The sequence below is a fragment of the Pholcus phalangioides genome, unplaced genomic scaffold (assembly GCF_987345545.1).
Source record: "Pholcus phalangioides strain wild (caught in Gottingen) unplaced genomic scaffold, Ppha-v1.0 ptg000013l_1, whole genome shotgun sequence".
Classification (NCBI taxonomy): domain Eukaryota; kingdom Metazoa; phylum Arthropoda; class Arachnida; order Araneae; family Pholcidae; genus Pholcus; species Pholcus phalangioides.
The window spans coordinates 2516756-2530569 of record NW_028301606.1 but is presented as its reverse complement, the minus strand read 5'-3'; the positions used below and the strand labels follow the sequence as shown (position 1 = coordinate 2530569).

Here is a 13814-nt window from a genome sequence, read left to right as displayed (position 1 = left end):
AGGCATAACTTCCTAAAACAGCGAGACTTTAGTCCATCTGCTGTTTTCAAACTGGCTGCAAAATTTCCTATTTTATCGTAATTTTTTTAAAAATCACTGATGGTTACCACACCTAGTCCGTATTCAGCTGGAAGTTTCCACCATCACCCTCTTTCAATCATTTCACTATTTTCACTTTTTTTTTTTTTTTCTATGTTTAAAACAACACGTTTTCGTTTTGTCGCCATTCTGCACTTGAGAGAGACGAAAAGTGTTGACACTGTTAAAGCTAAAGAAAGATTGAAAATTATCTGTTTTAAGCAAGATAGGAAAGATACCCCCCCCCCCCCGAGATAAACCTGTAATAAGAACTGTTTTGTTGTCAAGAAGACACTCTTTCCCTCCCTTTCATTAAGGCGCACCCACAGGATTAAGATGAATTTGTAGACGGGAAAAAAAGATGACAGCTAAATCTGCTCCTATTCATGCATTTGTTTGCTTGTCAGTTGTTTATAATTACATACACTGTACCCCGATCCATCAACCATTGTTTACAGCTATAGCTCACAGGTACAGTATGTATGTTTGGAAGTAGGTTATTGTACAACACAACGAAGCTAGCTGGGAGATGAGAGGATTCTCAAGTTTCATGAAAATACCAGCTGTGTTGAGCATCATTGGCTATAGAAAACTGAAAAATGAGTTAGGTTGAAAAGGTGTTTGGTTGACGAAGTTCTGAAAATTGATGTTCGGATAATCAATGTTCTACTGTATATTTGCCAGACATTCACATGCAGTTTTTCCTGTCATGAAACTTACTCATTCATTAAAAAAATAGCACTCTTCTGACAACTTATATGTTCTGTCAACTTTGATGGAAAGTGATAATCAAGTCTATGAGAGCAGGAGGAGTCCCCCAAAATTTTGCGGAAGGGTCTAGAAAACACCTTTTCACAAAATATTTAATCTGAAAAATAGACCCTTTTCACAAAGTATTGATTAACAAAACTATTAATTTGAAATTCAATTTCCTTTGTGCATCCAAAAATATAAGTCATTTTCACAAAAACAAGACCGTAGTCTGGACAGAGATTCCCTGACATTTCAAATGATAGTCTTCTGAACAATGAATAAAAATATTATTACAAAAATAATGGGAATATTTTTGAATCACTGTTGCCATGTAAGTCATCATTATTTTCTTCTGAAACTTTTCTTAATTTTTATGTTGGCACAGGTGAACATGATCAAAGAAGATGGCACAGTCATTCACTTTAACAACCCTAAAGTCCAAGCATCTCTGGCAGCTAACACCTTTGCCATCACAGGTCACGCTGAACAGAAACGTAAGTCATATTTAATTTTGGCGTCAAAACATTTTTTGAGAAATTTTCCTTTAAATATTTGGTTTAATTCTTTTAATGGAATTCAATTAATTGAATTTTCTTTTAATTAACACAGTTGCATTCCCAACGTCCCTTTGGTGCCTGAATGGTCATCCATTGGTATCTGGGAAAATGAGCTAAAATAATAACAGACAAACCATTTGCCATGGCGTAGTGCAGAGATTGACAAATCCAAGGTGGCAGGTGTACATGGCAACTATATAATCGATATTGGCACCTAAAGTTTTTTTATAAGTGATTGCTAAACTGGTGTTGTGTATGAATGCATCAAAATTATCTGATTTCATGCACTGTACCTTTTAATATAGGGAAAGGATATAAAGTTGCAGCAAAACATTATTTAGGGCCTTTTTTGTGAGACTAAAATCATTCTTACCTTCTGAGAGAAGTTTGGCAGGTGCCTAAGAGTTTATTTACTCGTTTTGTCAAGGCCTGGCATAGTATACAAAAAAGTACACACATCTCCTGTTCATTTTTATGGGTGTGAATGTCCATACAATCCATGTATGAATGCCTCGTATGTATTTCCTAGTTATACAAAAGCCTCCTTTACATTTCTGGGGGTATTTGAAGCAGGAAAGGTTGGAACTACTAGTTTAATATCTAGTGAACTCTTTCTAATTCGCCACATATTGGACCAGAGTGTGCCAGGCTACTGGAAGTTAGTTGAAAAAGTCCATTTGAATAATATAAACTTTGTGCACAAACATGTTTTCCACTTCTGTGTTAAAAACTTGCTCAGGCCAGTATTACACAATAAAAGTTTTACGAAAGTCTTTTTATAAAACTTGGAAAATGCAACCGATAATCATATTGGTTTAACCAATATTGGCTTGTTTTTTTTCTAAATTTAGTAAAATATCTTTTATTAAACTTTTATAGTGTAATCCTGGCCTTAAAAATGCTGGATTGCTGTATGAGTCTAACTATTAACAGAGTACTGTATTTTATTTTAAAGAATGGCTTTTCTCAAATGCACTTCAATGTTCCCTTGTTGAGCTTCAACCTTTCATAATTTACATCTCATTTGTAGTTTTTTTGAATGATTCAAACCAAAATTCATTTCATTTAACAGCACTAATTTCTAGTACATCAATTCACTCTCCAAACCTTTATTTTTGTTTAAAATATCTATTTTTATTGCATGGGTCCACGGTTTCTCGGGCACATTTTTTTTGGGGGGGGGGGTTTACGAAATATTTCTTCATACAAAATACACTGCTCAAAACAATTAGGGGAGCACATGGTTTTAACAAAATTACGCAAAGATGTATACCGATAAGTAACATAAAATGAATCATCCATAATTTAAAGCCTAGCAGGATCGGAAGAAGAAAACTTCATATGCAAATCAAAGTTCATGACGTCAAAAACCAGGAAAAGGAGATAAGGGCAGAAATCGGGATGTTGCAGAAACGTCTGTTTTACTGCTGTAACTGTGAAATTCGATTGCGCAGTATTTTTTTTTGAGACAAGGTGACTTGACTCATGTCTCAACAATGTGATTTACCGGAATCCGTGGCATGGCGTGTTATAGGCAGACTGGAATCCGGGCAAACACAACGTAGTGTCGCAGACGCTGTTGGAGTCGCCAGAAGTGTTGTTGCAAGGCTGTGGAATCGATTCCAAGAAACAGGAAATGTTAGACGTCGACCAAGGCAAGGTCGGCCCCGCGCCACTACAGCAACTGATAACCGGTATGTACGGTTAACAGCCCGTCGAAACAGAACAAAGAATGCTACGCAGCTGCAAAGACGGTTGCTCTTGGCAACAGGACAAAGGATGTCCAGCCAAACAGTACGTAATCGGCTTCATTAGGGAGGGCTCTATGCACGTAGGCCAATGGTCTGCATTCCGTTGACCCCACGCCACCGTGCGGCCCGAAGAAGATGGGCTGCTGAACATCGAGATTGGGAGCAACATGATTGGAGCCAAGTGCTGTTTACAGACGAGTCCCGATTCAGTCTGGAGTGTGACACCCGACGTGTTCTGGTATGGAGGGACAGGGGCACTCGAAATAACCCCGCATTCGTTCGTGAAAGGTCACAATACAGATGAGCTGGTTGGATGGTGTGGGGTGGAATCAGCATAGGCGGACGTACGGACCTGCATATCATTCGGGATGGCACTTTGACGGCCCGAAGGTATGCAGACGAGATACTGCGACCTCATGTCATCCCTTACGCTGGAGCCATTGGAGATTCCTTTGTTTTCCAGGATGATAATGCCCGACCGCATAGAGCTCGTCTGGTGGAGAACATGCTTGACACTGAAACAACACAGCGTAAGGAATGGCTATCGTGCTCTCCTGACCTGAATCCAATCGAGCATGTTTGGGACATGCTCGGACGACGCATTGCTGCGCGACCAAGGTCGCCTGTTACTGTCCGAGACTTGCAGATTGCACTTCTTGAGGAGTGGAACAGTATTCCCCAGTCTGATCGATAACCTCATCGCATCCATGGCAAACAGGTATGCAGCAGTCTTAGCTGTTCGAGGGGACCACACGCCCTATTAAAACTCATGCATCATGCCTAAAACAGTACTTTTTTTTATCATTTACATAACCAAATTGTTGCCCTAAATCATCTTTTCATGTTTTTTCCATATTTTCAAAGAATTAAAGCTTAATTCCACATTTTTTTACGTCTTTTTTCTGTATTGCGCATTGATACGCTTGTACTATCCGTTGTATGCCAATACGTGGCTGTCTCGCATGGTTTTCTTCACTTTTTTGCTTGCTCCCCTAATTATTTTGAGCAGTGTACTATTGAAATATTGTCTGAGGCTTTCATGGCCGGCGTTAAACGACTTGCAAACTGTTTCCGGGTTATTAGGCCATGGTCTAGGAGATTTTCTTCTTCCGGCCTTTCTCGCTTGCCGCGGAGACTTACGTCAAATTAACCTCAGATGATGCCTGCCACAGATGTGGGCGAAACGTCAGGAAGAAGAAAATCTCCTAGACCATGGCCTAATAACCCGGAAACAGTTTGCAAGTCGTAGTGTACTATTGAGATTAATGCTTCGAGAAAATTCATAGGTAAATATAAATGATAGAGGGATATTCATGATTTTTTTCAGGTAAAGATTGGTTCATAGATTTCGGAGGAAAAAAATAAAAACTTTAAAAGCTGTCCACTGTGTCCCACCTTCCCCTACAGTCAGTGGCACTTATAAAGTTCCTAAATAGAATGTTTCCTAGCTTAGTACGACTTTTATGGTTCCAACTCTAATAAATTCTCATCAATATTACCCATTTAAAGCATTTTCTTGCTTACAATGCTTTTAAAAAAGGGGGGGATCCACACTGTAAATGAATTTTTAAGAATGTGATTAACAGAATAATTTTGTTTTTAAAATACCCATTTTCTGGGGGGGGGGGAAGAGACTTTTATTCAAAAGTTGGTTTTTTTAGGTTTAAAACCCCAAGCTCTTTCTTTTGTGGAAGGTGTCAGGCAGTAAATTTGACTGTGTGTGAAGGCTTTTTTCCCTCTTATAGCATTAAAGTGTTAATGAAATGTTCTTTATTGACACGTCCCGAAATTTTTCTGTATTCATACTTTAGTCCTTACCCCTTTCCACCTCCTCAGATTTTCTCACATAAACAAGCTTTGCTTGTGTAACTTATGAAACAATTTATAAAATGGTAATTAACTTGGATTTTCAGGAGTTTTGACTATAAAATAAGTTAATGTCATATTTTTCGCTATTGCAGAAATTGGTGAGATGCTTCCTGGTATATTGAACCAACTGGGAGCTGAAAGTCTGACGCATCTGAAGCGCTTTGCTACTGTCCAGAATGCCATGGGTGAGTTTGTACTAATTGGGAAATATGAGAAAAATATCCTGATTTTTATTTAATATCTTATCCTTGATCTTCTAATTTCAAATTTTGTAATAGAATTCTGTCATGAATCATATTTTCCCTGTTGCATTTATCTTTATTTATGCTCTTTAGTTTGTTGTCCTGAGTCAACTTGGTTTTTCTGTAATTATAGAAGTTCAGAATACAGCATGATTGTGTTTTTTAATTTTGTCAAAAGGGTTTTTTATTATTATACTTATACATTTACAAGTTTTCAAACAAATAAGACAAAATGAGTAATAAATGGCTTTGCCAAAGATGGGGTAGACAATTTTCCCCTCCATCGCCAGCTTTTTTATCCTTATCTTGACCAAAAATTAAGTTTGCTTTCATTTTCTAATGATATAGTCGGCACTCAATTTTATGAACCTCTAATTCATGAAATGCATGTTTTTACGAACTAATCTTCTGGTCCTCCAACAATATACTATTCCGACTTGCAAACTGTTTCCGGGTTATTAGGCCATGGTCTAGGAGATTTTCTTCCTGACGTTTCGCCCACATCTGTGGCAGGCATCATCTGAGGTTAATTCGACGTAAGTCTCCGCGGCAAGCGAGAAAGGCTTCGTACATCTACTGTCATCGACTTGTTCTCTATATGCATTTCTGAGACTTGATCGGCCGCAGAAGAACCGCATTGGTTGGCTTGTGTGGATGTGTTTTGCGCCGATTGGCTGCAAGTGGTGTCTGGCGACGATTGGCTGTCGAGGTCATTTTCTCTCTGGCATTCATCGGGGGCACATCTCAACTCTCTGCGGCGCTGAAGTACCGGGACCCAAGTGGGATGCACCTTCATCGTCTCCTCCTTTCGATTCATGTTGTGGTGCTTGAATATTTCAATGGCTTCTCTATGAAGACGAGCATGGTAGTGCACCTCCGACGATATTACCTCGGTCTTTTCAAATTTAATTTTGTGGCCGGTTTCCCACATATGTTCTGCAACGGCCGAACTTTCCGTTTTACCCAGGCGGCAGCTCCTCTGGTGTTCCTTTATTCTTGTAGCAGTACTTCTTTTTGTTGTTCCTATGTATACTTTTTCACACGAGCATGGAATCCTGTAGACACCTGCCATGCACAGCGGGTCTCTCGGATCTTTTGCCGAGCGTAGCGATTGTGCTAAATTTCTGGTGGGTTTGAAAATGGGCTTGACGTTGAACTTTTCCAAAACTTTACCGATTCGATCGGTGACCTTCCAGATGTAAGGTAAGTAGGCTTTGGCTCGGGGTTCCCGATTTCCTTCGTTACTATTGTTGTTACTTTCCAGGCGCGGTCGTATGGCTCTTTGAAACTCTTTTACCGAATAACCGTTAGCTTTGAAGGCCTTCCGTAGATGGATCAGTTCTGTGTCCAGATGTTGCGGCTCACAGATACGGTTAGCACGGTTTACCAGTGTCTTTATCACGCCTCTCTTCTGTCTCGGATGGTGGTTGGAGTTTTTGTGGAGGTACCGGTCGGTATGCGTCGGTTTCCTAAAAACGCTATGCCCTAAGCGGTTGTCGTCAGTTCTGTTCACCAGAACATCCAGAAACGCTAGTTGTGAATTTTTCTCCGTTTCCATTGTGAACTTTATAGCTGGGTGAATGCTGTTGAGATGTTCCATGAATCTTTGTAGTTCGAGGTCCCCATGCTGCCATAACACAAATGTATCGTCTACGTAACGAAGCCATACCAAAGGGCTTAGTGGGGCAGACCGTAAGGCTTCAGCTTCAAATCTCTCCATGAATAAATTGGCTACCACCGGACTGAGGGGGCTGCCCATTGCTACACCATCAAGTTGTTCATATATACTGCCATTCCAGATGAAGTAGGATGACGTGAGGCAGTGGCGAAACAGGTTCGCTATATCATGTGGGAACATGTCGTTGATATGTGATGGTGTAGCAATGGGCAGCCCCCTCAGTCCGGTGGTAGCCAATTTATTCATGGAGAGATTTGAAGCTGAAGCCTTACGGTCTGCCCCACTAAGCCCTTTGGTATGGCTTCGTTACGTAGACGATACATTTGTGTTATGGCAGCATGGGGACCTCGAACTACAAAGATTCATGGAACATCTCAACAGCATTCACCCAGCTATAAAGTTCACAATGGAAACGGAGAAAAATTCACAACTAGCGTTTCTGGATGTTCTGGTGAACAGAACTGACGACAACCGCTTAGGGCATAGCGTTTTTAGGAAACCGACGCATACCGACCGGTACCTCCACAAAAACTCCAACCACCATCCGAGACAGAAGAGAGGCGTGATAAAGACACTGGTAAACCGTGCTAACCGTATCTGTGAACCGCAACATCTGGACACAGAACTGATCCATCTACGGAAGGCCTTCAAAGCTAACGGTTATTCGGTAAAAGAGTTTCAAAGAGCCATACGACCGCGCCTGGAAAGTAACAACAATAGTAACGAAGGAAATCGGGAACCCCGAGCCAAAGCCTACTTACCTTACATCTGGAAGGTCACCGATCGAATCGGTAAAGTTTTGGAAAAGTTCAACGTCAAGCCCATTTTCAAACCCACCAGAAATTTAGCACAATCGCTACGCTCGGCAAAAGATCCGAGAGACCCGCTGTGCATGGCAGGTGTCTACAGGATTCCATGCTCGTGTGAAAAAGTATACATAGGAACAACAAAAAGAAGTACTGCTACAAGAATAAAGGAACACCAGAGGAGCTGCCGCCTGGGTAAAACGGAAAGTTCGGCCGTTGCAGAACATATGTGGGAAACCGGCCACAAAATTAAATTTGAAAAGACCGAGGTAATATCGTCGGAGGTGAATCGAAAGGAGGAGACGATGAAGGTGCATCCCACTTGGGTCCCGGTACTTCAGCGCCGCAGAGAGTTGAGATGTGCCCCCGATGAATGCCAGAGAGAAAATGACCTCGACAGCCAATCGTCGCCAGACACCACTTGCAGCCAATCGGCGCAAAACACATCCACACAAGCCAACCAATGCGGTTCTTCTGCGGCCGATCAAGTCTCAGAAATGCATATAGAGAACAAGTCGATGACAGTAGATGTACGAAGCCTTTCTCGCTTGCCGCGGAGACTTACGTCGAATTAACCTCAGATGATGCCTGCCACAGATGTGGGCGAAACGTCAGGAAGAAAATCTCCTAGACCATGGCCTAATAACCCGGAAACAGTTTGCAAGTCGTTTAACGCCGGCCATGAAAGCCTCAGACAATATTTCAATATACTATTCCATTAAACATTTTCCCCATTTATAAACTAGTTTTTCGTGTGTACGGATTCATAAAAACTAGAGATGGGACAAACATTCTGCCATTATTCTGTATTCGGCCCTTTAGCTGAATATTCAGTTCGGCCAAATAATGCTTAGGTATTCGGCCGAATATTTGTGTAAATCCAAATACAAAAAACTGATTTTAAAAACCATATTTATTGGAATTTTTTGGAAGATTTGCTGATTATGTTCTATTATGTAGTGTATATCCCTTTCTGTAAGAAGCCCGGGTGAATTTCTAGGATGAACAAACTGAATAGAATCCTACTTCAATAAAGTGGAAGTGAGCAATTACACAAGTTCATTAACTGAAGGATGTGCCTAGACAAGAAACATTCAGCTATTGAAAAATGCAAAAGGGGTAAAGAACACTTTTGCAGATTTTCAAGCCCACCTGAGTACTTGCCTTCGCCATTTCTTGTATCATTTCTCCTAGTTCGTCTGGATTACTGCTGATAACTGTCATCTGCAAAACGCAAATGGTTGAAAAATTCATTTATTTTAATTGCTTTTTATCCCAATCCGGTTTTCTGAATACTACTTCTAAAACAGCAATAAAGAGTTTTGGTGAAATAGTATCACCCTGTCTGACTCCTATTCCAAGTTTAATCTTCGCTTTTCCTTTATCCAAACAAATCGTTGCAGTTGCTTTGTCATATGTTTTCTTGATGTTATTGATGTAAGTCTTCATTATCCCAATTACATCTAGAGCTTTAACAACAGATGTGAAGACAGAGTCAAACACTTTTTCGAAATCAATGAAGGCCATACACCATGGTAATTCGTATTCCTTGTGTCTCTATGAGTTCCCTGATTGTTTGGATGTGATCCATTGTACTGAATCCGCTTCGAAATCCTGCCTGTTCTTTTGGTTGAGTTTTGTCCAATTTGGATTCAAGTCTATATGTCAGCACTTTGGTGAAGATTTTATAAATTACTGATAGGAGACTGGTCGATAGGTCTTTATTTTTTTTTCCCACCCTTTTTGTAAAGAATCATCATCATTGCATTATTCCAATCTTCACTCACATCTGATTTTCTGAGACAATTTGTAAACAAGGCAGCTAGCATACTGGCAAATTTTTCTGCTGCTTTAATAATGTCTATTGAAATCCCATCTTCACCTGGACATTTCCATTTTTCAGACATCTTATAGCCTTGTAGACTTCCTCTTTCAGCACAGGTGCTACTTGTAATCGAATTCGGCTCTATTTTTTTTTCTTCCTGCTCCCTTTCCTTTGTTCTGATCATTGTTACATTTGATTGTCAGTATGACAATAAAAATCGTTCAATTACCACAGTTTTTAATATTTATTTAAATAATAAATTGCATAATTGAAATGCAATATTTAAAATTACCAATAATATTTCATTTGCAGTTAAAAACAATTTTATTTATAATTTTGATGAATTTTAAGAAATTTGATATTCGACTGCTAAATATTCTGTATTCTGCCAAATCACTATTCGTCTCACCCATAATAAAAACGAGCTTCGACTGCATTTATTATAAGTGACAGGACTGAAAAGCACAATGCATGACCCAGGCCTTTATAATGGCGGACCGAATGTCATAGGTTTTTTTGTGTGCATAGGAACACTAGAATGACTAGAATTTCAAACTACCTAGAATGCCGACAGTTGTGATTTTGACCAACTGGGAGTTGAGGAAAAAAATACAGAAACTTCTTAAAACAGAATTCAACTGTGCTGGACAAATCCCAGACTCCAGGTTGTCTTGGCTCAGGTTGTATGAATCCCAGGGTTTTTAAGAGTATTTTCAATCAAAGCAGAGCTGGCAGGACTTGATATACCCAAAGCATTGTTTTGCAGTTTTAGATATGGCTTCAATTGGAAAGTCATTACGTTATATAAATGCAGGGGGGGGGGGAAACATTTTGTTGAAAATAATTCTGCAGAGAGTAGAAAATCATTTTATAACCACATTAAGTATTTATTCTTTTTATAACGTAGTCACTTTAAACAATACATGCAGTTAACATGTGTATTTCCAATGGGAATTTTTATATTGAAAAGCAATATTTGATGCTTTTGATGGAGGGTTTTGTCGACAGTTTAAACTGTCAAAAACCTGCCAACTCTGATTTGAAGCGTAATAAGTTTGAGAAATGTGCAAATGAAAGAACTGTGAGTAGCCGCCATTTCTGGGCAATTTAAAACATACATGAGAGAGCTTTTTGATGCTGATCACATTGTGCACTCATGAATTCATTTTGTTGAAAACATTGAATTATATTTTTTGCTAATCCGAAAGCATATGTTGCAAAATAATGCCTCCCCACGTCATCCAGCAAAGTCCCTAGAATTGGCCCACTGGGGCCATTCTACCATGAATTTATTATGTGCATAAACAAAAAATGGTAAGACTAGTCTCTGCCTCCGGGCATGGGTAAAATAGTGAAATATAAAGTTTTTTTTGTGGTGCAACATTGCACTTTTGCTACACTGAATTCACTGGTACAATGACCCATAAAAGTCCTAAATGAATTGTATAAAATACAAGCTTTTTCAAAAGTGTACCTTTGAGTGGTACAAAATGGGTACCGTATAAAAGCTACCACCGTGATGGAACATCTGTTCTCTCTGAATATTAATGCCTCTATTTCAGCAGACTTTCTATTGAAGCATGTTTTGGAATCATATTAAATATCTTTATAGCAGTCAAAATGACAGCTATTGTCATTCTAGGTAGGATTTCATTTCATTAAGAAACCTAGAATATTTATACTTTAAAAATTTGAGAACTACAACGAGGTGAGAAAAGTTAAGAAATTTCAAGTACCTGAGTAAAACATTGCAGCCAAAATGACTGCTTTTGTCATTCGAGTGCAGATAATTTTTCCTAAATTGAATATGCTCATGTAAAAATTTTTTTTTATTAAATATAAATTCCATGAATCAGGATATATTCATCAAGACATTGATAGCAGTGTGTCACAATGATCAATTTACTGACCAATGAAATCTAATGTTTCTGAAAAACAAAATTTTTATATACATACATATTTTTTCAAAATTGAGTTGACTTTCAAAAATTGAGTTTTCAATGTAAATGCCACTCATAAGTAGGATTTTTATCGAACAAAATGATCTATTTTAAAGGGTCATCGACTGAACAGACCAATGCCACGGGTGAAGATGATGAAGATGAAGACGAGGAAGTTCCGGGTAATTCTTTAATTGCTTTATGGATTACATGTATTTGCTGTCAGGATGATTCTATTCTATACAAAGGTTCCCAGTGACCTGGAAAGTCGGGGAAATGAATGATCGGAGAAAAGTTCTATGTATTGTATTTCTTTCAGTGTTTTGGTCAGGGATGAAAGAGTAAAGAGATCTTTTTGAGGTTTGGTTGGGGAAATGATCAAGCAGATTTTGCTGGGAACCCTGCTATATTTTATATAAAAAAATAATTTAAAATTTGTTACGAAAATTTGAGTCTTGACATTCTAGGAACGTATCTTTTCAATCTGAATGTGGTTGAGGGAGAAATAAGCTTGCTATATCACAGCACGCCTACTCACACATAGTTTTTCACTATGGCTCATAAATCTGACTGTATAGCATCACATAGTGTGAAATAAAAAATATGTTCAGTTTTTCATCTTTCATATTCTCCTTTACTCACAATTGTGAAGTTGTTTGCCTCAGCCTTCTGTCATTATTTGCATTTTTTACAGTGGTTTTTTTAATGTTTTATGAAACTTATCTCTAAATTTTGGGCAATTTTTAGAACAAATAAAACAATTTTCTATAGAAACCTAAGTGAAATTCCATTTTGGGGTTAACAAATGTTATTCTGGAACAAATTGTCTCCATTGACCAAAATATCACTATACTCCAAATTTGCATTACCTTGTCCTGTATATATTTATTGTTTAATCAGATGCACTTTGAGCAAAGCTCCGAAGTTTTATTTACGTTATTAGAGGACCTCTTGAGAGTAGCATCAAAGAGGCAAATGAATGGAAAATAGCGGCACCATCTGATCTGTATTTTATAGGATATTCACATTTTCCCTGTATTTTCTATGAAGCACTCTCAGACTTGTGATCTTTCACTAAAATTTGCAAACATAATTTTTGTTGCTTATAAACTTCATTGTAATAATTATGGCTATCTGTATGTGCGGATATTTGTGTTCGTCATGTATGTCATATTTAACTTTTTTCATTTGTGAAATATGTTTTTATTTACTGCAGATTTGCAGTGGCCTTTTATATCCTGCCCAAAGAAATATTTTTTAGCAATTTCATTAATAATCTGCCTTTTTTTTTTCTCGTATTACAGTTTTGATGGGAATTAATGATGTGTGAAATAGAACAAATATAGATTATGGTCATTATTTATTGAAACTTGGTTGCCTCATTATTTTAGTAATATATCAGCAGGGAAATATTTACCTTCACTTACCTCGTTAGCCTTAGAATAGCCTTACGTTAGCATTAGTGACTGAATGAATTAAGTCGGCATTACTATTTGTTTTGTTGCATCTAATTTGTTGGTCCTCTGCAAATATGTTTTTCATTTCAACTTTTTTCTTAGATTTGGTTGAGAACTTCGACGAGCCATCGAAAGCAGAAGGGGTGTAACAGAAACAAGATATATTCAAGAAAGATATCTAAAGGACTTTCATGTATTAACAAGTTGTTCTAAATGTGAAGGAAAAAAAATTCGGGGAGTTTAACAAACACCAGCAAATGCTCCTTGAACTGTGTATCAAAATGTGTAGTAAACAATTTGTACTGTTGGTTCAATTTCATGATTGACACTTGTTTCTGCACACTCACTTTATCGTTCACATTAAAAATTAAAATGTGTATTAAAAAAATTACTGTAGCTTTCTTTTCGTTAATTTCATTCTGGTTTAAATCTAAATGAGAATTTTCCTAAATTCTTCTATATCGGTTGATTTGGGTTTTCAGAGGTCGGGAATATTTCAGAACAGAGCGATTTTAGTTTACGAAGATCGACACATTGAGTTATCGATAAAAACAATCACAACTGTTGATATTAAAGCTCAGGTTATTTTACTTTCAAGTTATTTCAGTTCCAACCATTTACTGTTTAGCATTTTTGTGTTCAAATGTACAAAATGCCATTTCATCTAGGTTTTTAGTGGGAATGCTGCCCTTTATACACCTAAAGCATGCATGTATGCTCTGTAATAGGACAGTATATTTCTGAATCTGACCACTGAAATGTCTGGAAGAATTCCAGACATACAAAGTAGGAGTTGTGCATATGTTCAGTGAAATGCAAGGCATTTAAAATCAGGAATTAAATACATTTCAACAGGAA

General features: G+C 38.0%; 1 protein-coding gene across 1 annotated transcript in view; it reads left to right on the top strand.

Annotated features, from left to right (window-relative positions):
• Positions 1-13263, top strand: part of bic (bicaudal) — a 32497-nt gene extending 19234 nt beyond the window's left edge. The window contains exons 4-7 of the mRNA XM_089240588.1: positions 1217-1325; positions 5101-5193; positions 11616-11681; positions 13059-13263. Of these exons, the coding sequence (XP_089096714.1) occupies positions 1217-1325; positions 5101-5193; positions 11616-11681; positions 13059-13105 (315 nt within the window). The 3' untranslated portion in view covers positions 13106-13263. The remainder of the gene's footprint in view (positions 1-1216; positions 1326-5100; positions 5194-11615; positions 11682-13058) is intronic.
• The last annotated feature ends 551 nt before the right edge of the window (positions 13264-13814 follow it).